General features: G+C 43.3%; 1 protein-coding gene across 1 annotated transcript; it reads right to left on the bottom strand.

The window, feature by feature from the left end:
- Window positions 1-1,886: 1,886 nt before the first annotated feature.
- Window positions 1,887-27,701, bottom strand: LOC142786493 (protein limb expression 1 homolog). The gene is made up of 4 exons (XM_075884210.1): window positions 27,243-27,701; window positions 21,736-21,878; window positions 12,559-12,699; window positions 1,887-11,277 (listed from the first exon to the last, which is right to left on the bottom strand). Exons 1-4 carry the CDS (start codon window positions 27,469-27,471, stop codon window positions 10,873-10,875), a joined length of 918 nt encoding a protein of 305 aa, XP_075740325.1. The 5' UTR covers window positions 27,472-27,701; the 3' UTR covers window positions 1,887-10,872.
- Between the last annotated feature and the right edge of the window lie 192 nt (window positions 27,702-27,893).

The following is a 27,893-nucleotide window of genomic DNA, read 5'->3' as shown; positions in this document are numbered from 1 at the left end:
AGCATACGTGATTTGGAAACAATGTAATATTAATATCTAAGTACTTCAGTGATCCCTGTTAAGGAACTTCGCAAGTGAAGTCTAGCCCACCTCCATGTGTTTTAAAAGCACTCAATACAAGTTCAGCCGGGTTTTTCCTGTTACGGAAGGCAGCAGAAAAATTAAATAGTCGTCCACATATCTGAAAGTGGTTTGCACCAAATCCACAAGTTTTTCACTGAGGATGGTGTCAATCTTGGCAAGAAAAATGTCACTCAGAACCGGGGCGACCCTTGACCCAATGCAAACTCCCTTACGTTGTCTATAAAGAGACCCTCCCCACGACACAAAAGTGGAGTTCAAGTAGAAAAGCAAAAGTTCCATGAAAGAGTTAACACTGATGCCACTATCATTAATGAACAAATCTTCATGATTATCCTTGGTTATACGATCTCTAACATAATTTAACAATGTGCTCTGAGGAATGGAGTAATACAAATCTACGGGCGTGAGTGTGCTGGCACGCCACATGGACAAGTTAACTCGGGAAATAGCTGAAGCGTATTTTATTAGAAAAAATGGTGACGGATGCGTGAGCCAACCTTCGGTGGCCTTGCATGACAAAGAGTTCGCGCTTTTAGATAAGGGTTAGCCATTTTTGTACCTTCTTTTTATCAGACCATTCCCCAGAATATGTCACGTTGCTCACGTTTGCTGTTAAAAGGTTGCCTGTTGTATATATTATCATGTGTGCTGCGAATAATAAAATTCAGTTGGTAGTCAGCGCTCGTGTTGCCCTTTTTGCTTTCCGTGCCTCGACTTTCGTCTGTTTCTTCTAGCACATTCGTGCTCGCGCTGCAGTCCTTATTACCATGAATTCAAACCAACTAGCCCAAATTGCCATTCTTCTTCTTTGCCTGCAGAAGCTTCAGCAGTGCCTTCATCGCTTTCTTCCAGGAAGCTCAAACAATCTGGCACTTTAAAATTGACTGCTCCAAAAGCAGCCAGTCATCAAGCTGTGCTAACATTGCCGAAAGCTGTTGTCTTTGGGAGCTGTAATGAGGACAATCCAAAGAATGTGTGCAATGGTTTCCTCACTGCCACAGGGATCCCACACAGCACTGTCAGCCATTCTGATCCGGTAAGCAAAACGGTTCGTGTATCACACTCCAAGACACAAGGGGCCCAGGGCAGTTGTTTTGAATTGAGATAGTCCGCATAGAATTTCAAGTTGGGGTGACGGATCCAGACAGTGAGAGCCGGTATGCAGGAAGCCGGTCATGTTGCATATTCAGTGAGTTATATCACGTGCTAGTGAACGAATCGTTGATGCTGCATTGGTTCTTTATAATGAAATGGATTCCTGTGCACCACTTTCATGGGCATTTCTGGCAGAATTATTGGCATGTTCGCTGCCGTCGATGCCACAGGTCGACGGTGTCATGCCCTTTGCCTTTTAATTGCTTAGTTTCTCTTATTTCCAATATACAGAACGTACGTTAGTGACATGGGATCTGTATATTTCCCACAATTCTTTCATAATAAAATTGGTTGGTAAGGAGTGCCCGTCCCATCTACTTATCTCCTGTGTGTCTTTCTGTGCACTACCTTTATTTGATGCACCAGATCCCCCAAGTTATACAAAGCGATTTGTGGCTTAGTCTGTGTAACACAGGGTATGCACATTGCCTTAAGCTCCCAGCAAGATAGTCTTATCTTGTGACTGCATGGTACATGTGGGCATACTCTTAATGCAGTGTTTAGTCTGATGCAGTTTTAGTTTATTCTGTATATACAATGCTACCAAGGTCTTAATGTTCTAAATGTTTACAAGCTGCTCGGACTTCGTTGACAACGGTTTTTCAAAAATTAAAAATCAGCGTTGAGGAAGTTATTGAAACTGAAAATCACAGTGTAAAAGCACTTTATTTCTTTGCTGGTGACTGTGTCTAAATTTGTCAGCCCATTTCGTACAGCTTCCAAGTACACACTAGTACAACCAGAAGCTACACAGCACGCTTGCTATAACAAGACGATAACAAAACGCAGTTCTCCCTTTCCACAAAAACGAAGTTGATGAAACATTGCTGGAATGAGAAACAGAAAGAGCACGGACAAAAAAAGTTGGCGTTTTACACAAACAAAAAAAAAGACTTGACATTAAAGATGTGAAGGAGCTCTCGACAGCATTTACAGAAACTGCATATGTCAGGTTGTGAACACTGTTTTTATATTAGCCAGTCAAAAAATAAAGATGAATATTCTCAGTTTTCGGGGAAATATGTACGTGATGCCTTCTCTTGGTGGCACAACAATCCCCTGCCATAACTGAATGGGGAATTCAGTTACAGCGGGCCACCGCTGTCACTGACGAGAGATGGTGCTACACAACGCACATGTGTCTAAGTCCTGATCATGAATATTGGTTTTGAAACTTAAGCAAAGCACACAGGATATGATACAGGAAGTCGTGAAGCGCTTGTCTCTGTTTTTCTGTCCACGTCTAAGTAGTGCACTCTCATTTCAAAACATCATGTATCCCCAACTCGCCCAATCAACCATATTAACAGATAGCAGGGTCTCGAGATTAAAGATATAACAGGTGTTCTTGAGTGGGCATCCAAATTTATTCTACTCCTAAAGGGAAGCTACTGTAGATGGAGTCAGATCTGCGAGCTTGTGATTACTAACACAAAACCACAATCATCACACCATCACAACAGGTCACCTGACACAACCAAGCATCACATAAGGGTTGTTTATATTAGGCGTGTTCTGAGTAGAAGAGGACCTTGGGGAACAGGACGCCAAAGTGCAACGCCGAATTTTTTGGACTGTTGGATTAATTTCTACTTGCTTGACAGTCAGTTATGAAATAGCTCTAAAAATGTATGAAAAATACATTTGGAACTCGACACTATATGTGAGCCAACATAATAAAACTGTTTTAATTAAATTTATGGCTCAAAATATGATTGATTGATATGTGGGGTTTAACGTCCCAAAACCACTATATGATTATGAGAGACGCCGTAGTGGAGGGCTCCGGAAATTTCGACCACCTGGGGTTCTTTAACGTGCACCCAAATCTGAGCACACGGGCCTACAACATTTCCGCCTCCATCGGAAATGCAGCCGCCGCAGCAGGGATTTGAACCCGCGACCTGCGGCTCAAAATATGATGCCACTCTTATGGACAATGAGACAATGTTGATTGTTGTAGCACATCAAACTCCCCAATGCTTCAACACAACATTTCATAGCAAAATGGAGAACATTGACTAATTATGTTTACTGCAAGTATTAGTACAATCTGATGTCCAGGCTCCTTCACATCTTAAGTATTCTCAGTACTAATTACCTCGTATGCAGGCATAAGCAACGCCTTATAAGAATACCATGAGCAAGAGATTCAATGACAGCGCATCATTCCACAAGAGTGAAAGGAAGGTCAGCTAGTACGTGCCGTTTAGTCAGGACATCCCTACAGAAGGAACTGCGGACTAGGAAGAACTGGGAAGCTCGCGGTAGCAATCACGAAGTGGCTTCACGCCACTGTACCACCATCCCCCAAAATCCCTCTTTGTGGCACAAACCACTCACACAGCCGGCAGAGATTCATGGAGCCCATGAATCGGATCACAGACTAGATTACCACAGCACAAAAGGCCACCCCTCGACAGAGAAATGCCATCTGTAATCGAAACAAGACAGGCCATAACTACGACATGCATTCTTCTACTACTCACTATCACTCGGGCACTGGGCCGACAATTTTCCAGCTCGAAGTCGCAAAAAAAGGCTCCCATTCCGCAAAAAAAAAGCGTATGTATACATATAGTATTTGTAGTATATATAAGTAAAAATGCTGTATAAAAGTGCAAAGGCAAAACTACAAGCTCAATTGGTACCCCTCGGCTAAAACAAAATGGTCAACATTGGAGGCACATTTGTCAGCTGGGTTTTCTCTTCAAGTACGCGAACGTGGACTCAACGTGACAGGAAGGTCATGTTTTCATGTCCTTCGAGAAGACAGGTACATTTTCAAAAACTTCAGGCGTACTACAACATAAAAGTTAAAAAATACAGCAGAATTAGAGATGGACTTCTCCAAAAAAAAAAGGGGGGGAGGGGGAGCAATCACTAATAGATGCTATCCTCTAGCATGTAGCGCACATTGTAGCCATGTTTACAATATTGAGAGAACATTCTCAACTTTGTGGCAACATTCCATGAACAATTGTTATTACCATGGATGCTAGAAACAAGTTGCTGGAGTCAACATAAATAATTTGCTAACTATTTTCGTCATTAAAGGGGCCCTGCAACACTTTTTGAGCGTGATCAGAGAGCGATGCTGATCCGTAATAAAGGCTCCCGAGAACACGTGAGCCAAATATTATAGCGTAGCATGCGGCCTGGAATTCACAATAAATTATCAAAGTCAGCAAAAAATATCTTTCTCTTCTCTCAAGAAATTTCGTTAGACCCTCGAAAATTGCGCGCAAAAGGCCATCTATCAGCCATTGGTTGAATTGAACACGGCGTACTCGGTTGTTACAGAGATCACCGCGGGAGGCCACGAATTGTGGTGAAAGGCCGCGACTGCTAGTGATGCACGTGCGCACTTCACTAGAATGCGCGCACGATCACCCTAAAAAGCCACACTTTTGAAGAAAAAAAGAAAATGCTCTCAAGGTCACGAGGCATGCATGACACATTTTTTTTGTCCACGCCATCCCTCCCTGCTCAGCTTCTAGTGCTTTTGTCGGGACGAGAGAAGGAAGAATGCGATAGCAGCCTATGGCAAGTCATTGTAACTCCGCTCGTACTGGACGTATTCTTAAAGTTTTTGAGGTGTTGAATTCGTGAGGCAATAAGCTCTTTGAGTGAATCTGTTCCATGGTTACTTGAAAAAGTGTTTCAGTGCCCCTTTAAAGCAAAGCTTTCTCTCCCCTATCTATTTCAAATTACAAGCAGTGTAGACAAATATTTCATCAACAGGAAGGTAAAATTTAAATATGTTTGTCGCTTTCATGCAACTCTAAAGCGCAACTTTTCTTCATAAGCTCTCTGCGCTTTTTGGATATTTATGACACACTGCACTGTATACATATGAACACCGTAAATGTGGCCAAAGCTCTAAAAGTCTAAAAGCAAAATAAATACATCAGTTAGATACGGGCAATCAAACATGCAAATGAAACTTGCGCGTCACTCTCCATTCAGCGAGCACATGCAGAAGGCACTAAAAAACTTTCAAGACTCTTCGACACCATGATGTACAGAAGCAGTCACACTCCATACAATGACCAGCGTTCAACGAATCACAAAACGTCCACCAAACTCAGGTCTCACAGGAAAAAAAAATGGGCACTGGTGCCAGACATGTTGAAATTCATGTCGACACAGAATGATTACCTTCAGCACAGTCATTCTCTCATGACTACCACATTATCAGCAACAACACAATTATGCATCGTTGTGCGCAAACTGACGACTCATCACAGGTAAGCTGGGCAGCCATCCGTCCACACTTCACACCTACAGTATCGTTGTCTACAAAACTTATCTGCGTGGGTATTGTCAAAGTTCTATGGTATGTCTATTGCATTGTGTAGTGCTCACTGCAATAATGATGCCGTTTCCAAACTCGTCGGCACTCCCAAGTGGTGATCAATATTGACTTTAACAGCATGCAAAATAAGGAAATCTTAAGAAATAGCAGTGAAAGAAGCATGACATTAGACAAGGACTAAGTGTTAAAGGCCAAAAACATCGTACATCTGTTCTCTCTACACATACTGAGGAAGTGTAAACATCGGAAAGAAAGAAGCTACATTGCAACGTTACTCAGCCATCAAGATTATCGTGGATCATTCATTATTACTCAGAATGCACGTTTTATTAACAATGCTATACTAAACTTGCTAATTTTGAATGCGTAGTCAGTAAGAGACTCGCAACGTCAAGTTTCTCGAACTTACTGAGAGATTTGCAATTGGCTTCTACGAAAGACTGCTTAGCCAATGATATGATACCTTTAACTTGTCCCATAATCTTGTAAAGAGTGACCTAAACACATCTGCACTGCAAGGCATATGCATACAGGGTGTCCCAAGTAACTTTAGCCAGAGTTTAAAAATATTACAGAACGTAATTATGACGCGACGAAATGCATGTTGCTCACCGTTGCCTGGAATGAGCCAGACTATTTTTGTGTCCTCAAATATTGTTTGATTAGATATGTTTAATTAACTAACCTTTGAAGAAACAAAGATAGATAAAAGCTATCAATGAGAAAGTTGTAGATGAGAAAGACAAACACGCTCATGCGCCAGTGCGTACGATGATTCTAGTGCTCTCTAACGTTCCGAGTACAAACTACACGCTTCCCTCGCACTAGTTTATGACAGCGATAAGTAGTCACAGCAGTTATCGTTTTTGTGGCCGATAGTAACATGTGTTCATCGTAAAGGCACCAACATCATTGCGGCCCTGCGGAGACAGCACAATGGGGCAAATTCTATGGCTGTTCGTACGCGGAATGTTAGGGAGCACTAGAATCATTGTGCGCACTGGCGCACGAGCGGGTTTGTCACGTGGTATTTTTTGTATTTCGTGGGCATTTGTAATTAGCAGAAAAACACTAATACCTAACACATATAAAGTTCAAAACTGTCCAATCGGACATTTTGCAAACCGATCTACAACTTTCTCATTGAAATTTTTTATCTATCTTCATTTCTTAAATGTTAGTTAATTAAACATATCTAATTAATAATATTTGAGAACACAAAAAATTATCTAACTCCAGGCAAGGGTGAGCGACATGCATTTGGTCGCGTCGTAATTACGCGTTCCGGCGTATTTTTAAACTCTGGCTAAAGTTATGTGGGACACCCTATATATGCAGCTAATAGAAATGTTAGTGTATATAAAGTGAAAGATCTCGGTAGGGAGGTGGATACCGCACAACCTCCCATATTGTGCGATCATCATTAGTTGAGACTGCAAGCACTTGACTCATGCACTTGCAAAAGTTGCAAATCCAACAGTGATACTTTAAGAGTCTTGTAGATTCGAGCCTCAATATAACGAATTATCAGTTATAATGAAGTAAATAAGCAATATCACCACCATTATGAATGTATGCTCATAATGACTTACCGAACATACCTTTGCAACATACGTTATGGTCAAATGCCAGAAATGCAAAAACTCATATAACTTGACTTCAATGTTCTGGAGACCAAATGTAAAGCAAGTGGAGGTGTTAGAATAACTTATAAGTATACTACAGCAATTCACTATAGTTACAATGTATGTAATTATCTACTCATTGTACAGTCAGTCATGCTTTATTTTTCACAAGCAGCATTCAATGACCCACTCAAATTACATGCGATAACTATCATCTGCCAACAAGCATTCCTAAAAGGCAAAAAAACATTTATTTCCCACTGATACGCTTCGCATCCAATGTCTCGTCAAAGAAGTTATTGCCTTCGTCAATGTGTTTTTGTCTAGATAAATACTTCAACCTATTTCAACCAGAAGTAGTGTAAACAAACATGAGGCAACAGGAATGCTTACTTTACTATTAGCTTACTGCTTGCAGTCTCTTCCTTACCAGCAGTCCGAAGAAATGGCAAAAGCATAAGTCTACAAACAAGGACACTGGTTCTAAAGGGATATAACAGAAGCTATTTTTATGTATGGTGTACTTTGTTACAACGAGGCCTTAGTGTATTTTCATGTACAGTGAAATCAGGAAAGCTTTAAAATTCTGCTAGATTCTGAGCCATGTTAATATAAGCAGAAAAGAAGGAGCAGATAAGAGTGCATGCATGGCATCGAAAATAACCATCAAAGACCTGGAAATGCCGTCTACCTACTATACAGTAGCATTCTGATGAGCAGTGAACAAACGTCAGTTAAAGCTGGATAAATACTTAAATGACAAACTTCATGTTATCAAACCAATGCTCAGAAAATCGAAATCTTGTAGACACTAGGAACAGTTCATAGAAGTGGTTCGGTGCCAAACTACTACCGTAATTGGGACTGCTAAATGAATCATCTTCTACATAAAAAAAAAAACAGCAACCGACTTGTCAGAGCTGTGAAGAAACCTTATCTAATCTACAAAACTAAATAGGGAATGGATAGAGCTTTTTAAGCCCTTACACTATAAGAAATCTTATTTTATCCCATCTTTTTTATAGGAGACAACTCTGAAATATAACCAATAAATCTTATCAGATTCCTAAAAGCCGTAAATGTTGAGCATCAAGTCTCACACCTTCTCTATAAAATTCTTAAAATGTATTCCTATACCTTCCCACATACACCAAAAAACACCTCATGTTGGAGAAGTATAGCGATGGTAGCATTTTCATCAAAAAACCTGATACAACCAACCAATCTATTTTCATTTACTTTAAAATAAACTTCAAGAAATACACCAAACAAGTCAAGAATAATAATGCTGTTCTTGAGTTCCTACTTGCACTGTTCGTAACAAAATGAATATTTTTGTATAAATACAAAATATGCATGGCAGACCTATCTGTATGTTAATTTCACATGCAATCCATGTTTTTATGGTATATTTATTCATTTTGGCTCAAGTCTTTCCGTGTTGTTAAGTTTACGCTTCACTTAATGTTGAAATGTATGCAATAAAGTATTGTAATATTTACTTACACATCACTTTTGAACATACAAGAGCTCACAATGTCAAGAGGAGATCTAATGCATGAGGTTGTGCAAAAGCACGAGACAATGTTAGCGAGTTTCGAGTCACAATAAGATTGACTTCTTTGCGATTTCGTAGCTGCACCTATCGATATAAGTTCAGTTCATTTCCTCTTCAAGTCCACTTAAAAGCACAGCCCAAGAGCACAATATGTCGATAGCATTCCTGCTCAATTTAAGGTTTTTATACAATCCCAAAAAGATCAGAACCCATAGTTAATTCTTTATGCATTTTTAATTAAGACAGATACATTTTTGAAAGAGCAGCAACAGTGCACACACGCACCTTTACCATTGGAAGATCTTCCTTTTATTCCAATAATGAAAACTATGCTAAGTAGTGTAGTAATATTTTGAGGTGCCAGCAAATAGTACCTCTAACTGAAATTTGTTGTGGAATGAATATGCACTTCTATTTTTCATAAACAGTTCATATGTCTCGCTGAAGCATACTTTAAAAAAAGTGACAAAGCTGCCTTTTCCAGAAAGCTGGCAAAGGTTCGAGTGATAAGTTCTCAAACCTAATGTCCCATTATGCATGCCAGGCATAAGCTTCATTCAGTCAGTTCTTCAATAAAAAAGGAAAAAAACAAGAATCAGAAAAAAAAGGTGAAGAGGCTGGCACTACGTATGGCAGCGGATGTTTCATGCCAGCTCCATGATACAAAAGTTCACTTTTCATGGTTTCATGTGATCTTGAAAGAAACAAAAAAAGGCCCTTTCTTTCAACTACAGCTGTATTTCAATGGATCTGGCAGGTGGGTCACAGGCTGGCAAAGTCCGAGAAACTAGTGCTCATTAACACTGCCAAATGCTTTATGACAAGCTTTCTCAACAAACGGTAGAGCAGATCTCAGTAAAGAAATGCAAAAATGTGCTAAATCACTGACCCCATGTAACAACAGCCCATCTCACAAACTCAATGCACTGCAGCATAAAGGTATTGGTCGTGAAGAGTCAACCAGAACAAACAACTACAAAAACTCTTCCACTGTTTGCAACAGATTGCCCGCTGCGTAGCACTTGTTGAACAGATGCTTCATTTGAGAGTTAATGACATTAATAAACAGACGAGCCATCTCCCATTCTCACTTTTGGTTCCAATCGGCCAACATAAACTCTTGCCTCCAGAGCCCTGCGTCAAGCTGGTGCGATGAGGTGTAGCCTAACTTAGTCTGCTTTAGATAGCAAGGTTCACCACATTTGAGTTGGCACATGAAATACAAGAAAATAAATGGTTGCATTAGTGGATTCCTAGCTTTAACAAAGTTCAAAATTGTTCGGATTGGATTATTCTGTTGGCACTTGGCTACATGAGGCACTTATTGTGGGGCACTTGAAGTTGTTTCCATCCGCTGAAGTTTGCAAGATGGCCAAGCTAGTTACTAGATGGTAACAGGTCTAGATTCCAAAGCTTGGCTGAATATGATCAATAAAACGAACGTTTAAAGTATACTACTACAAACATGACCGTACGAAGCATACCTTCTTGCATGTGTCTCAATAGAACTGTGGCAGATAACTTAAGCAAGCGGTGTATCCTCTCTCACCTTGGCCTATTTTGAACACGTGTGCACTTGAATGTAGACATTAAATCACATAGGATGTTCAGACTCCGTAAAATTGGGCAATGACAGCATTTGTTCTTTTTGTCTGTTCTGTATCGAGCTTTCTAAATGCAGACACTCACCATTTTTTACTAAGTCTTCTGCAGTAAAGTGGGACACAGACATAAAAAAAGAGGGGTACTAAAGCTCATCACAAGCCCACAACCAACCCCTATAGCAACCACAGCTCATTGATAAGTAAAAGCTAAAAGGCACATAAACGAACAAGATGGCGGCATTCACTAACCAGCTTCACACCAGGACGACGCTGCATCGGGTGATTGGCAGTGGAGATCAGACAACACTTCAGCCTTTCAATGAGAAGAGGGCTGTCGGGTGCCACTAGCCAGCAGAAGGCAGTTGTGGTTCCTGCTGCTGCCCACGCTTGGAAACTAGGTGTCGTTTGGCACTTTGATGGCCCCCCTACATCGACGAACAGTGCAACAGCACGGGGAATGAATGCACAGTCCAGCTGAAGTCACTCTCTCTATCTTGAATTAGGTGTAAGCCGTCACAGGCTCCCCAATCAAGGGCTCGACAGTACGGCCGGGCCATCGCTGCTCATGCGTGCCGCCATCGCCAGGATGCGCTGCTTCTCGAGTGGAAAGCGCAACTCGCGACCGGCGAGGCGTGCCGCTTCGAGCTCGGCACGAGCGGCCGCCGCCTCGGCCGCCACGCGACCCGGCGGCCCCAGCTGGCGTTCGCGTGCTGCCCAGTCGAGCGCCATCTGGGTGCGCAGCTCGTCGTCAAGCGGCCGGCGAGAGTAGTGCGCAAGCACCTCTTGGCGCGAGCACTGGCGCTCGCGCATTGCCTTCAGCGAGCCATTCCAGTGCAGCAGCTGGAAGACGCTCATCAGCTCCTGAAACTCGAGCATGGTGCGCCCTCTGTTTGCTTCAAGCATGAAGCGGAACGCCTCCACGCCCTGGCTTCCCTGCATCGTGGGTGGGCCGGAAGGTGAAGCTTATGATGCTAGCATGGACAATGCTGTCGTGACACAGAGTGAATTCTTGAAGGAGCACTAGAGATCAAAATTCTGCAGTTAATGTAGCATTAATGTACTTCCAGAGTAGGTGTTTGTGTAGTGTTAAATTCTGCGCTGAACTGATAACCATCCCAGCTCTGTATGCTGCGCACTACCATGATGGCAAAATAGTCTGACCTTCAGCTCAGACGCTCCTTTGACACGCAGGAACGCTGACTAGAATTAGCTACATTCTGCCTGCAAGCCCATACACATAAATGCTGCTAATTGGCTTTTTACAGTACAACACTTGAATGGGTCCTGCGAGACCTTTTGAACATGACCATAATACGCTGCCAATCGATAGCCAAGGCTCACAAGAAGATGCCAGTCAAACATTATGAACACTGGCACTGATAGCGACGTACAGAGCATCGGCCGTCAAAAAACTGATCATCGTTGGATGCGCCGTCTTTTACACATCACATGTCGAACTTTCCAGGCTTATAGTCAGTGGTCACGGAAGCTCTGGAACAATGTTGAGTGTTCTCATCCTGTGCGCAATCTTGACAAAATTATCTAATGCAAACGTGAATGTTCTCGAACACTGAGACATGATCTGCACTGAGTATTGCTTACAGTCTCTGTGGGTTTAAACTGAGCCCATTGAAGCAACACTCGCAGCAATATCATCGTCTGCTTGCTCATGCCTTTTTGCCAGCATCTCAGCAGCGCAGCCACAGTGAGTCAGCATGCCGCGTGTGTGTGCTATTTCACAGAAGAAAAAATTCAGGAACTCTTGAATGATTTGTACTCCAAATAAAATGTATAATTAGTCTCTCAGGAACTTTCCATCACAAGAGAATCATTCAGTAATTTAATTATGTACTATATTTATTAAAGTGAAATATTCCGTTCGGTCACTGCTTATGAACGATTGCTACTTCTGTTTTGATGCGATAATCCCCAACAGAAATATTGCTACGTGCCAGTGCATGGAGTTGAAGAAGACAAAGCATATAGACTGGCACGACTCCCTGAGATATTTACTCTCTGACAGCATCCAGCTACACTGCTAAGAAAATTTCCACGTAACATGCAGAAAAAAACACTTGGCATGCAGTGTGCAGCAGCACAAAAAAAAAAGTAGACAGAGAAAGGGTTCAGTGTTTAACTTAATGAAAACCTTGTAGAAAATCTACAAGTAAAAAAAAAGCAATGAAACAGGACGTTCACGTCGCATTCACTCACACCAAACGAGGCCTTGGCATCGTGCACTGCTTGGGCCACAAATTCATCCGAGATGCGGCGACTGGGGTGCTCATTGAACACCGAGTTGACCAAGGCAATTTTGGCTGCACTGCGACGGGCCTCTGCTTTGGTCGGACAATTCTGCAACAACGGGAGCACAACCAGTGGTCAAGCCAAGCGTGACAACGCGAGTCATTATATGACCGACAATCACAAAGCCAAGGTTACACATCCATTTCAGCTTTGTCAGAAAAGGGGGCAGTGGTAGCTAGGGTTGCCTTAGGCGGCTTCTTTCTGCCAAATTGGCTACTTTTAGACCCTGTCTGGCATCATAAATTTCAGATTGGTGCCATGGCTATTTTCTGGCTACTTTGAGCTTATATCTTGGTGCATTCACTAGCCATTTATTCCTATGATTCAAGGATGAAATGGAAAGCAAGTCTAAAGAATAACCATTGTTTTTAAGCTTTTTTTGTTATGTTGACATACGCACACAGGTGCCCTGCCAGCGTGCTAATGCCCCGAGACGCCGAACAAAGCACAATGCTGACACCATATTCTAAAAGAGCTGAGATACAGCAGGTCGACGAGATATCAGCAACAGGATGAACTAAACTGTTCATCTTTGACCGGACATCTCAACTTGAAGCTGAAACAGGTAATAATGTAGCTTTGCACCAACCTCGGTCTATGGCTTGAAGAAAAAAAATCTTCATCGCTTTTGTTCCTGCTGAGTGATTGGCCTAAAATGACTTGTTGCAAGAACGCTACCTTTTGTAGACAAACTGCATGCAGGCGCACTAGAAGCAGAATTATTCATTATCGTTTCTCAATTTACCAGCGTCTTGAAGACCAAGCAAAAGGGAAAAATATTATGCTCATTGTACAACTTTCTTTCTCATTCAATATCATATTGCCACGACATCTTCCCCTCATGTTGGGATCCGCACGTTTGAATAGGCGGATTATGTCGTCAATGTACATCGCCACACTTTTGTTTGCGAGCTGGTTCCTGGTATGCAGAGCAGCCTCTGCCTTTTCTTTGCAGTCTGTGGTGCACTTGTCAAAATTCTTGCCATGTAGACAAAGAGGATTCATGGTTCTCAAACCAGGTCTTTGCTAAGTTCTCCAGAATGAAGTATACCTTGCGAAGCTTCTCTCTCTCGTTCCATCCATTCAAGCTCGCCACTATCTCGAACAGGTCCTATCAGTCTTCCACGTCTTGGAATGAGTCGCCATGGAATACTGACTGCTTGAGTGGTTAATTAACGACCACTTGCGTTGGTGTTACTTGAGTGGTCATTGTGGCGGTGTTCATTCTCTGAGCTCCTCTTGGCGTAAACTGAAGAGGACTAAACTCAGGCTATAGTAACTTCAAGGACGACGGCTGGCCCTCTGGTGCACAGTCTCTGCTCCACAGGATTGACTCGCAGGGGGTCGGGGCTATGCTGTCTAACTCATACACAAAACCTCCACCAGAAATATAGTGATGCTGAAGCACACGAACAAATCAAACAAACGTATTTATTAAGGGCAGACTTGTGGCCACCACTCAAAGTGACTGTGGTAAAAAAACTACAAGTCAGTCGAACATCAAAGAGGACGCCCAGCTGTCTTCTTTTTCCTCTCCGCGAGAAAACACCAGCGCATGGTTCATACGAGCTGGGTCCAGCTAAGTGCTCGTGCTATACCACGGTTTCTGCGACCGGAGAAGGCATTATTTGAATTTAGCATTATTTGAACGAGAGGAAGATGTCGTGGCTATATTATTTAGTGTTGAATACTAACAACTTTATGTATATTGTTACGAGAAGGTGTATATTGTTACGAGAAGGAACCACACCCACGGTTGCAAATTTGGTGTATTCACAGTGATCGCAGAGGTTTCCCAGGCGGAGATAAGCCCCGCCGTCTTCCTCCAATCGGAGAGAATTTTCTTATTCTTTTTACCGCAACATCACCCTCCCTGCGGGCATAGCTCCATCCCGGTGCACATCATGGAGCACCAAATGAGGTGGGGATATAAGGCTTGAGCCTGGCGATGTGAACAATGTCACTGTTGGCATGAGGTAGCAGAGACATGTCATCTGGTGCAATCTCGTACCTCACGTCAGACAATTGGCGCAAGATCTTGTATGAACCACAGTAGCAGAGCTGTTGCCAACGGTCACACGGGCTGTACACACTTCGATAACAGGCAGTGCTACCATCGGCGACTCGTACTGTACTCGTTGCGGCGGGCGTGAGGACCTTTTGGAGCCTTTGGCGAAGAGCAGCGCTCATAACCGATAGCTGCGCCCCCGTGTCGACAAGAGATCGGACATGAACACCATGAACTTCGACGTCCAGTAGGTTTCCACATGTAGGCAGGATCGGTACAGGGCTTGAAGCGAACGGAGCGTCGGCTGTTGATCAACTGACAAGCGGCGAAATGCGTCGGCATTTATACACTTGCCATCGAACGTTCCGGCGTTATAGGCGACGTAGGTTCTAGAGTAATCTGTAATGTTTACGAAGTGTGCCTACTTTTAACAAAACGATCTACTACAGCCCTGAAGCTTTTCGAACATCGTGGGTGCGATTTGCACTCAACGTAGTGCAATGAGGTGATAAAAAAACTTGAGGAAAGGAACGTGGCAATATATATATATATTGTCGTGAACTCTAGATTCAAGATTAAATGGACAGATTACCCTCACACTGAATAGTCATTTGTTAAGTTTAACAACTTGTTATATGGGCTTACATGCTACAAATATAGTAAATTTTAACAAGTGATTAAGGCAGTTTCATGCCAGTGTGGCCAAATGTGAAGGAAGCGCAGAGTTGGGCAGCCTTCTTTCTTTATAATTGGTTTCCTCACCTTTCTTTCAAGTTGTCCTTTCCAGTTTTTTGTGTACTTTTTCTCTTTATTTCAATTTTTCTCCCTATGTTTCTCATTCTCTCACATCCAAATGGGCCATAAAATCCAGAGGACATTTGAATCATAGCCGAACATCCACGTCTGGAGCCGGTTATCTAAGGGATGACCTAGGGCCATAGCATTTCAGTTGTTCTTTACGTCCATTTTGTTTTCTGTCTGGAACATCCGAAGGATATTTACAAAAGATTTCATATGGACGCAATAATTTGGACAGCAGACGGACATCCCAAGAAACAAAACCTTAAAGACTTTTTGAAATAGCTACAAAGAGTTATATACGCCTTGGTCTAGGGAAAGACCTTAGAGAGACATTTTCAAAAAGGAAGAAGAGTGCCTGAGATGTGCTCGCTTGATCTGTCAAACAACTTCATAACGTCAACGTCCACCTCAACGATTCTAAGAAGGTTGCGTCGAGAAAGTGCCAAAACACCCAAAAGTCATGTCAAAAGAGCGGTGACCGTAGGTTTTACTTATAAATGATGTAATTGCTAATAACCTCCCTAAAGTAACTGACTTTACACCGGAAGCACGAGTGTACAGCTGCCCATTTCTTAAACCTGAACGTGCAAGCGCCAACCAGCGAACCATTAATTCCCTATTCCCAGTTTCCCGTTGTTTGGATCCCAAAACAGCCTAGGAGATGGCAGCTGAAGACTGTTAATACCGTGCACGCGTGTATTGCCATTTTATAATTTCGTCGCTGTTCTCAATTAGTCAGATTCTCATGGACTAGGCGGTCAACGCTAGCGCGTTCAGGTTTAAAAAACTGGGTGGATTGATGTGCGTGTGGCATATTCTTTTCAAGCCAAGGCGCTCATATAACGACGCTTCCAACAATAAGCTCGCGCAACTACGAGCGATACAATAATGGGTGCCACACGTGAGCAAAACGCAGATGCTCATTGGCGTGCACACCAGCTGGCATCAGCTTTGGGCACTTCCTTTCTTCGAGTAAGCAGTGACACAGTACAATGTCACGCATGTTGGTGGAAATTGCATGATCGTGTTTTTTATCGAGCGGACATGAAACTTGTCCTGCCTCCTGCAACGATGTGCGGTGGCTCAATCGGTAAGCCACCAGTCATCGCGTGGCGTGTTCAGCTTTCCTGTATGGATTACTGCAGCTGTTATGCAGAGTCAAGTAATAGTCTGCATATTTTACATCAGTGTTCCGTGAAACAAGTTCTACTGTGTGTTTTCACTGAAGGTTCATTTCAGTTCAATGGCCGGATCTGCTTGCCACTCTTGTTGCCGATACAGGATGCAGCTAAACGTCGCCCATTCGGATAATGTAATTCTTTCGGTAAGTCCAATTAAGTGGCTCTGACTTTTTGTCAGTTTGTTACTATAACAGTTTAAAATTGTAATGAAAATAGTAAGTTTGACAGTTCTTTGCTGGAGGTTGAATCTTGGTCAAACGCGTAGCTATAGAACACATGCTGGAGCAAATCGTAAGCTAGACTGACTTGACCTATTTTGGATAATATCGTTCTTCTGCGTGTTAAAGCTCACGTTTGTGGGCGCGTGCGTGAGAGCGACAAGACGACCTACTTGTAGGCAAGCTTGCTTACAACTATGCTGGCCAGTCACTGGCGAAGTGCAACGGTTCTACCATATATATATATATATATATATATATGAGCCTTACCTGAGTACAGTTATGATTCATTGTTATTTATAAATACAGTAAAAGCTCGTTAACTCGGATCTCACGGGACCAGAGAAAATGTCCGAGTTGACCGAATTATCGACTGGACTATGAAAACAGAAAGAAAACAGAAAGAAATGTGCACGGCACAAACAAACCTTTATCTCTTAAAAAAGTGCGCTATTTTTGCCTGCCTCACAGTCAGAATTTCTGACAGAACGATCTTATTTCATCCCATCAGGTGGTGGGGCGCACGTTCACTGTCGCGAGAACAAACGCAGAACTCCTCGAGGACAGCGAGGGCTTCGGCGGCCTCCTGCACGGTGCGACGAAGTCGTGTCGGCTCATTCTGGCCGTCATCATCGGAACAGTGATTTCGGTTCTCCTCAAGCACTTCCGATAACATATCATCGTCAGTCAGCGGACCAGCAACGGCAACATGATAGTCTATAGCGACGTAGTCTAACATCTAGACGCCACTAGGAAGGAGAGAGTCAAAACGCGTCATTCACCTCATCGTCCATATTTCCAGTGAGCTCGCAGGTGTCCTCTAAAGTGGCCTTTGGAGGAATATTCCAGTCGCCAGGGTGGACAAAGCCGCTGTGCCGGCAAGAATTCGCAATGACCGCGGGCGGCGTGTCACTCCAAACATGCACTAAAATGTGAATTGCGGTACTGCTTTCTGTACCTGCTTTTTACGTGCTGAATTATCCCTGGATTCAGCAGTTGCAGAGCAGCCGTCGTGTTTGCAGGTAGAAATACAAGTTCAATGCACTCCAGCCCTGTCACTCTAGTATGAGTACTGCAGTTGTCAACTAGAAGTAAAACCTTGTGCTTGTTAGCGGAGAAGCGGCGGTCGAGTTGGAGCAGCCAAGCTTGGGAAATAACCTAAGTCATCCAGGCCTTTCTGTTGGCGCGATATTGCACAGGAAAGTGGTGAATGTTCTTAAAACACCTTGGGTTACGAGCCTTCCGGATGACTAGCAGTGGCAGGCGCTCGGTGCCCAACATATTTGAAGCGAGAAGCACAGTGATCCTTTCTTTGCTCCTCTTTCCTTCAATGCACGGGTCTCCCTTGAACGTGATCGTTTTGCCCGGCAAGGCTTCAAAAAAGAGAGCCGTTTCATCGGCAATAAAGACGTTGGCAGGCTTATAACGAACCAGGTACTGGGGAAGCTCAGTTGTCTTCCAATCAGCAATACGCCATTCATCCACTGCTGCTTTTTCCTTGCACACGTTTCCAAAGACCAACCCGTGCCTTTCACTAAAGTGGGCAAACCAGCCTTCAGACGCACTGAAAGATTCGATGTTCATTCTCAGTGCATACCTTTCAACTTGCTGATAGATCAACGGTCTACTCAAGGGAAGCTGGCTGTTCCGCATATCTGTTATCCACCGCAGCAGTGCGTCTTCTAGCTTCGGGTGTGCTGCTGTTTTTAGTCGTTTTCGTTTTCCGGTGAATTAGCCGCTGTCAAATGCCTCGAAAATTTTTTCTTTGTTCTTCACGTAGTCACTTAAGGTGCTTCTCTTAACATCGTACTTTTTCATTATCTCCTGCTGAGAAACACCTGCGTTCACGTCTTTCAATATCATAACCTTTCTTTCAAGATCATTTGCTGGCTGCTGTGTCCACTTAACTCCTGTGACGGTCGCCATGAAGTGCGACGTGGCGGCAATGCACACAAACACAGCCGCAACACGCGAAGTCACAACACAAAGAACCAAGAAACGAAGTACACCAGTAGGTGTAGCATGGGTATGATGGCTAGAAAGAGAGGTGCCAGCATCGTCCCGGCCGCGCCTTGAAAGGAGGCGTGCTGGTATTTCATTTCGCCGCCGAGCGCCGCGCAAGTCGCTACCGTGATCGGTCGAGAGCGCTCGCCAGCCGCTAGTGCATCACTTTTATTCGCTTGCTCGTGTGCTCGCAAGTCGCAACGTTGACTCTTTGCCTATTTGGACTTGTTTGGAATCAATACGTGCCAATGTGACCATGCCACAGCGATGGATAAACAGTAAACACACTGCTTGGCTCCTGGATGCAATGCGGGATATGTTTCGGCCCGCAAACAAGGGAAGAAAGCGTCTCTCTTCTCTGCTCCCGTCAACGATGAATGGCGCAAGGCCTGGGAGCGTGCGCTTCCTCGCGCTGACAAACCACAGGAAAAGAAGTACGTTGTGTGTGAAGCTCATTTCGACGAAAGATTCATTGTCTGTAGCTACAAGCATGTTATCAACGGGTTTTTAGCAACTTGGGAAAAAGCTGTACCTAAGGAATGTGGGTTCCTGAGTGAATCAACTGCCGAAGGACTCCGCGTTACTCTAACCAGCACCCTTTCCACCCGGCACTATGTCACGAAAACCTTGGGCTATAAGTACTTGATGACGTCTCGCCTCTGCCAAGACGCGCTTAAAATCTTTTTGGAATTCTGAAGCAAATTTCTGGATCAAATGATCACCCTTCACCGATACAATTTTTGATCTCTGTGAATTGCCTCAGTTTTTACAGTTTGGCACAGCCACCCTCCAGTGAAAACATACCTTCTGAAGTTTTGAGCAGCATTCTATGTCTGAGCATCCACAATAAGTCAATAAAATTGCAGAATAATCTGGATGAGCTGCTATATGTAGGGTTCCTCAATGAGGTTCGTGACATGGTTGATGCTTCTGAATCCCTCCCTGACCACACTGACCTCATTGGACGCAAAAGTGACTCCCAGATCACTTATTACGTCAGTGGCTATGCGGCCCGGAAGATTGTGAAAAAGACGAAGTGCAACGAATGTAGCAGGTTGTTGCTTCACTCTGAGAATTCCAGCTTGCTTCCGGCAGAATCATGCCTTCTGTTGCCCGTCCGAGTCCTTACCAGACCTGGTCAAAGCTATGGAAGATGCATTCACTTATTGCTTTAGCTTCAACAAGTTGAAAAGTGACAGCATAACAGATGTTATCTCTTGCCTAGCATGCTGCCTGTAGAGGCATGGTCGGCTGTGAACACTGAACACCAAAAACTGCAAGTGACAAATCAGATATCTAGATTCTTTACACTGACCAGAATGCATTTTCTCGTTGCTGGAGAAAATGCGTCCGAGCTTTTACTGTACATGACGGCATTTTATCAGATCTGTAATTGGAAATCTGTCTCATGTTTTCGAACTCATACGTAGCTAACTTACTTTTTCTTGTATTCAGCTTTTTTTCACTGCTGTTTGTGCAAGACATTGGGCCTGGGACGGCTTGCTCATGCGACCTTCAGTGCACTTTCTTTGACAGGACCCGGAGTGCATCATATGATTGTTATTGTTCATGAAATTTCATGTGAAAGCTTATATTGTTTTCAAAAGTCATTTGAGGTTTTAAAAATAGTTATAGATTGCTGCACCCCGTACTATCTGCCGTGTCCTTATCTTAGTTGCAGCATACTACATTGTCAGAAAAGCCAGGCAAGTTGATGCTACTGAAGCATTAAACCTGGCAGGGCGCAGGCAAAATTTATTTTCGGGAAGAAGGGGGAGGGGGCAGGGCTGGCAAATGGTCATTTTGCACTATCTATGCCTTGGCAAAAAAATATTTCAAGGGGGCATGGGCCGGATGTGCCAACCCATGGCTACGCTTCTGTACCATGGAGTACGTTCATTAAAGGTGCAGTTGTGTTTGTGTGCTATAATAGAACGTTCGCTCTTGTCATGCCCAATAAATGGAGGCTTGCATAAACGTAGTGCGTACGTGGCACCCTCCACCAGTTGCATGGATGAACATTGTGTTAGAGAGTTTTAGTGTCACTATACTTCCAAATTGCCTGCATGCGCACGCTGTCGCATTGTTTTGTACTCAACGCCCCACATTTGGAGAATACAAAAGAACACGAGGGTTCACGTACCCAAGCAGCTTGGGGCTCCAGCACTTAAACTCTCTATTGTGAAGCCTCATATAAGACAATGCATGTCCGATGAATGTCCGGTAATTTCAACAATATTTCCAGGTACGTCCAGTTTATGTACTGAAAGGGCTAAGTGCAGATCCGTCCTGTGTCCGAACATACAGTTTTTGTCACTCATCGGACATTTGAAAAACCAACAATTTTTAGCGCATAAGAATTCTACAGACGACCATAGTGCAGCTGGCAGATTTCTAGGGGTTTTCCATCAGACGTACGTATGTCCAAAACTGGGATACCGGTAGATGTCCATCGAATTTTTGTGGCCCAGTGAGTAGAAGATGCACTGGAGCACTTAAGCTTCAATTTTGGCATTACCAGACTAAAGGCTACGAATTACAGGGGAAAAAATGCAAACAAGAATTTCGCAGCCAGGGATCTTTTAATCCCAGAGTGTTACGGATTCTTCTGGTTTATGCAACCCTACTTTTTCGTTACTCCAATAGACCACCACAGATTATGTGCTTTGTACTTGCAGAACCTACACATCTGCCTCTTCCATAACTAGAATATTAGATACCCAAGTTTGATTTCTAATCCACATTGTCTTAACCCTAAGTTCAAATGTTGGAACTACTGTTTTCCAATTTCACTGACCAATAGTTCCTTGCCTTCTTTTTAGGTGTTATCATTAAAACATTTATGAAACCCTGTGCAGTTAAGTAATCTCACCTGAAAGCTTCCAAAGCAGCTGCCCCCCGGCAGCGTAACGTAGCACACATATGGCGGGCTGCACGAAGGAACGAGCTCGTACGTCACCGGCTCGCCCGGACGCTTCATCTGCCAGAACTCTTGCAGGGCCTCCACCACATTCACTGCAGGCAAGAGAGACAGCAGGACATGAGGCGCCAGTTTTGACCCTTCTACAAGTGTCCCATAACGTCACCACAAAATGCAGGAATCAGAACAACTATCACTCATGCTAATTTCATGCAAAACAATGCTCATTTGATAACCTTCAGTATTACTTGCAACTGAAGACTTTTTGCTATAGTTACCTAGTTCACATGAACGCAGTCACATAATCCACACCAACGCTCCCGTAGTCCATGTGACTGCTTATGTAATTCTGGTGGCCTCAGTGACCTAGCTTGTGTGATTGTTGCCATGTCACTACAGTGTTGTAGTCTATGCATCAAACCACGTGACTTTAGTGATGTGCGTCTATGCCACAGGAGTGATGTCTATGCCACAGGAGTGATGTATTTCATGCGACCAGCCACACGACTACGGTGCTCAGGGCTACAGTCATGTTGTCCATGCATGACAACAGTCAGTGACAAGGAATGCTTCCATGAGTGCCAAACAGCTAAGGCAATCAGGTTCAAAGACAAAGAGTCATAGGATGACCATCAAATGTAACCTTAACTTCGTAAAGTCTGAACAGCATTTTACATTAAGAAATATCTTAACAGTTAGGTACATCGCTTTGGTTCCTGACCATGATGAGTGCATTTGTACTACAAAAAAGATATCTCATCTTGATTAAAAATGAATTTATATACATTAAAAGATTAGGAGTTTGTTTGCTGGCAGATAAAAAGCTCAAGTTTGCTCTAGCATGTCAAAAAATACATAGCAACTTTGGCTCATGTTAACCTTGCAGGCCTACGGATGCATTATCCAAAGCTTGTATGCTCAGCCGCTATTGGCAGAATAATGTCTTTTTACCCACTTCAATTTCTTTAACATTTATATTGCAATCAATGTACTACAGTTAAACAACTACAAATATTGCTCCCTAAACAATCCTTGGTTTCATTGGCTTGCAGGTCTATGATGCGGATACTCACCATTTGCTGCTGCTGAATCCAGGAACAAAGGGTGAAAGAAAAAAAAAGGTGCTAGGATGCCGACAAGCCCACAAACTTAGTGGGGTAGTTTGTAAGGAATGTGTTATATTGTCTGCTTATGTAGCTTGTTCACAAAAGAGGGAACCCGCCATTTCTTTCAATTCAACATCTCATCTTTAGCTCAACATCATAGACTTTCCTTACTGCAGTTGTCTAACTCTTGCTAAAGAAAAATGTGCTCGTAGTGCCCGCACTTAAATCTAATGACAATTTTTTCTGATGCTGAGTTCAAATAAAGTCTTTTTATTTATTAACGCACAACAGAGCTATGGAATTCCATATACAGTGATGACCATACCTCGCTATTCAATGAGTTTGTCACTCAAGGGCAAAGCACTATTCACCCCGTTGTAGTCCCATAGTCCCACACTGGATTCTCCAGAAAAGATCGGCAAGCAAGGAGGGCTGAGAACAGTGCCTTGATAAGAATTTAGGAAAACACAAGCAATACAGTGGTTAGCAATTTTATAGTCTAGATGTTACTAGGGGGCAGCCCCCTTAATTATTTAAGTGGGGTAACAACGGAGCCTTTATGCAGTCTGTCTTTTACTATTATTGTTTATTGAGTACAGTTATGGCAATGGAGTTTTTTTTACAATAACGGTGACCAAGGACCACACGTGCTGCATTCCAAGAATGGTTTACTTCCCATCACAAAGCCAGGAACCAAAGAGTTGCCACTGCGATCATTAGTGTTCTTCCAAAAATTCAAGCTATGCAAAGGGATGGGGGTACGCTGTGATAAAACTTACCCCTCCCCTCACCGATGAAGAAACTGCCCATACGTATGCTTATAGTAGACACACTAGGAATGATCCAAAAGACAACTGGTATATTTGGGCCATGTGGTCAAGGAAAACATTTGAGCACTAGAGAAACTTGACCTTCCCTTGTTTTTCCATGTTCTTTCCTTAATATAGGCCAATATGCACAAGCTTCTGTTTTAGCTAAACTTGGTTTTTGACAATTTTACAATGAAGTGTAGTAATTAATGTTTTACTGGTAAAGGTTAACTTGACCTCAGAAAATGCTGTAAAAATGCGCAACATAAAAAGCTGTCACCGAAATTTCAAGCTCATGTTGCCTTTCACATTTCATTCTGTTGTCCTCACTGACACACCAAGCCAATGCTCATAATAAATATGACTTTCTGACAGGGTATCAGAGTGACGTACTAATGCCCCAAATTGAAGAAGTACTGACACCAATTTTCAAAGCAGACTTTACTCCACCATAAAAGTCTCCTAAATACCAGAGATGGTGTTGAATGAGTGTGAAGCTACGTGAATGCTGATAAGATATTTTATCCGATTTTAAAGCGAATTTTCTCATGTAACACATTCTGAGATCAACGCTAGTGTGTTGCCAGGTCACAGTACCTATTCTTGTAACCTCGTGCACCAGTGCAGCCACTTGCCATGATGTCACACACCAAAAGATACAATATCGCTGCTTTTGTGTTATTAATACAGCCTCAGAGCAGAGCAGCCATGAAAACATTGCAATATGTGGCATCAGCATGTGACAAGAAGCTCATTTCGTCTTGTGATCATGGTGCACTAGAAACCGAATGTAATCACAATCAATCTGGTAACGTGTTTTAATGAATTTTTCAAGGCACACTCATGCTTACCGGCACGTCTTCAATGCTCTTTATTGAAAATGTTTGTGTCAGCAGCCCTTCAAGTTACAAATAAATTAAGAGCACCTTTGACCAGAATCTGTCTGACCGGAAGAATTACGTGTCGCCTCGAAAACTTATGCTTAATATCATGAACATGATGCTTTCTATCTTTATTTCTGTTTTCTTTTAGTGATTTACTTAGATATTCTATAATCAATCCATAATTTGTTGCATGGTCTACAATGCTTTATTTACGACTAAGGAATTTTATTCTTCCTGTCATGGAGTTTACAGGACCTTGGTCTTCCACTAGACTCTGGCCATGGGCCCTCCTTTTGCATGAGTCAGTTTACCATATGCGTATTCATGTACTTGCTATGAATGAAGCTGATTGACTAGTTTATTAACTTTTTTCTTGACTGCCTCTTTAAGGACAAGAGTTTACATTCAGCTTGCAATAGCTAGAGCTTTTGTGATGAGCCATACATCAAAGATGTTGTCGATATGCTCGGCCCACCACATCTACTTTGTAAAAGTGAACACAACCACTGCTTTACTAAAGAGATTGTCAGTAAGCCTCAATAACACCACTGGATCCAGGGGCCTTACCACTGATCATTATATAGACTTCATACATGAGCCTAATTAGCATGTGTATTTTTCACACCACACTATGCCTAAAGGGAGGATTTCGAGAAAAACAAAAAAAAAAAAACTTCTGACTGGTTCTTGACCAACAGCTTCAAAATACAAGCACCAGTGAACATTATGAGAAATGTCACAAGATTGTAGGTCGCTACATAAGCAACTCCTTATCATAAAGACTCCTGTGCATTATTAATCAAGTAAAAAATTTACATCGAGAGATGGCTGGCATTTTTATGAGCTATACTCTATTTCAGAAGCAGCGAGACGCTACACGGGTTAGAAACACGAGAATTTACAGCAGCTGAAAGAGTTTTCTTACACAATACAGCACATGATATGAAGCTGCTAGTGAACACTGTAGGTACTTAGGAAACAGCAGTTTACAACAGGTGAGGCTTGGTGCAACGGTAGCTGTAATAGTTGTTGTTTAGGACAAAGCACCACGAATCCCACAAGATCAACCTGGGAAAAAGGCGTAGTGAGAATTCAATAGATGGCCTCTTCCAAAGCATTTCCTGCTTATTGAAATGCTCATCTGTAAGTTAACCAAAGAGCTTCCCAAGGAGCCGAATTTAGGTATGTTCGCTAAAAGTGAACAGTGTGTGGTGTATGCATCGAACTTCTGCATTATCATTGGTGAAATCACAGACCATACGCTTCGTATGAAAAATTACATTTACAGAGTAGTTGCTGTATCTCTACGTATGGATGCACAAGAAAGTTCACGAAAGAACCTACAGCAGGATACTGGTGTGAATACCGTGTGCCATATGTTCAGTAGAGTGGAAAACTAGCTGGTACATGAAAATTAATGATACCAAGAGACTGTGCCACAACACATCTTCCATTGGATGGCCCACTAAGTGCAATTTAAGATTGAAGGGTATACAGCACTGTACGCATTGAACGGTGATTAAAACAAAGATTGTGTGGGCTTTTTATGCCAAATCACACTTCATTGTACTTGAGCCTTGTATATATGCATGACAATATGCTTAAAAAGGGGAAGCTAGCGTTTTTGTCAGTAGGAACGCTGGAGCAAGACTAAAAAGCTTGCGGAGTTAGGCACTTCTTGAGATATGAACACGCCAGAAATATACAGCCCTGTCTAGTCGTCACAATTCTGCCCAATTTTGATGCTCATTTTCTTTTCTGGCAGTTTTCGCACATTATGCATTGTGTACGATAGTTATACTGACACAACACGAACAATCCGCTGTGGCATGTGCACACTTGAGTGTGAAGAAAAGAACGTTTTGGCTGGCCTAGTTCCAGGGATGATGTCAATTCCTGGCTGTCTGGTTTGTTGTTCCTTATTAATCTGGCACAACCCATTGTGGGAGATTGGCCATGAAACAGGCAGTGCTTTCTTTTAGAAATGAGATTGTTTATATTCAATATATGCTTAGAAATGGATAGTTCTCAATGTAAATGATAGGTGTAATCAAGCGAACAAAATAATATTATACCAAACCAATACTGTCTTCCCCAAAACCAGAGCAGTCAGAATGGTCTCTTGTTCACACCCAAACATGTATGTGCCTCATCAGATTGTTCATAAATGATGGTATGTCCTCTCGTTTATGATATAGTCGAACAAGATGCTAATGATAGTAAGGACGCCTGTCGAAAAGAATATGTGGCTGTCATTATATATAATTAACATATATAATTAACAGGGTTTGCCTGCACACATTCTTGACAGTGTTGGCTAACTCTAGAGCAATCGCTAAAATTTGTTGCCCTGGATGTTATATGTGCACAGGATGTGGCTCATGATATTCGAGGTTTCAGTCCGCTAGCCAGCTGCGCGACCGGCGCTTTAATTCTTCTGGCGTCGCGCCGTCGATCGTCGCCGTCATTCTGCGAGATACAAGCCCCAGCTGAAAAAAGCGGGCGCGGCAGCGTCGCGATAGCACGTGCTGCCACCCGAATAACCGGTCTCGACGGCCGACGACCCTGTGTGCCGCCGGCGGCAGCGTCCGCGCCGAGACGAACGACCCCTTTATGGCGAGTGGGTCAGGGGCGGCGGCGGCGTGATCGCGTTGGCCCACCTCGGCTGCAGCCCTGGGGGCCTCGGGCGAAGCTCTCCACCACGGCGTCCACCGCCTCGCGAAGCATCGCCTTGGCGCGCTGGTCGGCGGCGTCACGCTGCTGGGCCGAGGTCGAAGACGTCGACGATCCGCCGCCTCGGCGACCACCGCTGGCACCGCACGACGTCGTCGCCGTCTCGGCGTCAGACGCGCTGCTCCATCCGAATCCCGCGGCAGCCGCGCGCATCATGCCGTGAGAGAAAAAGAGACGCGCACACCACGCACGTGAGAGGAAACGCACTTCTCTTCTTGGAGCAGTCCCTTGTTCGAAACGAACCAAAACACACAACACACAGCTGCGCCGCCGCCGACAGATGTTTCCTGTCGCAGGCACGGACCGCAGAACGCTGCAGACGCTCTCCGCGCTGGCGAGGCTCGCGAAGCGCGCGAGAGGGGGTAGCGCGTCCAGTGAAAGAGCGAGAAAAAAAAACACGCACACACATCGCAAGAAAGGATATGACGAAGAGAGGAGCGAAAGGAGGAGAGAATGAAGCGAACGGAGTTCACTAAAGAGAACAAAAAAGCAAATAAAAAAAGATTAGAAAAACGAAAGAAGGAGGAACAAATAGAGTGATGTAGTTGGCTAAAGAGGGCTGAGGCAAAAACTGAAAA

This window comes from Rhipicephalus microplus, unplaced genomic scaffold, assembly GCF_043290135.1.
Source record: "Rhipicephalus microplus isolate Deutch F79 unplaced genomic scaffold, USDA_Rmic scaffold_24, whole genome shotgun sequence".
NCBI lineage: Eukaryota > Metazoa > Arthropoda > Arachnida > Ixodida > Ixodidae > Rhipicephalus > Rhipicephalus microplus.
This window is presented reverse-complemented; position numbering and strand designations above follow the sequence as displayed.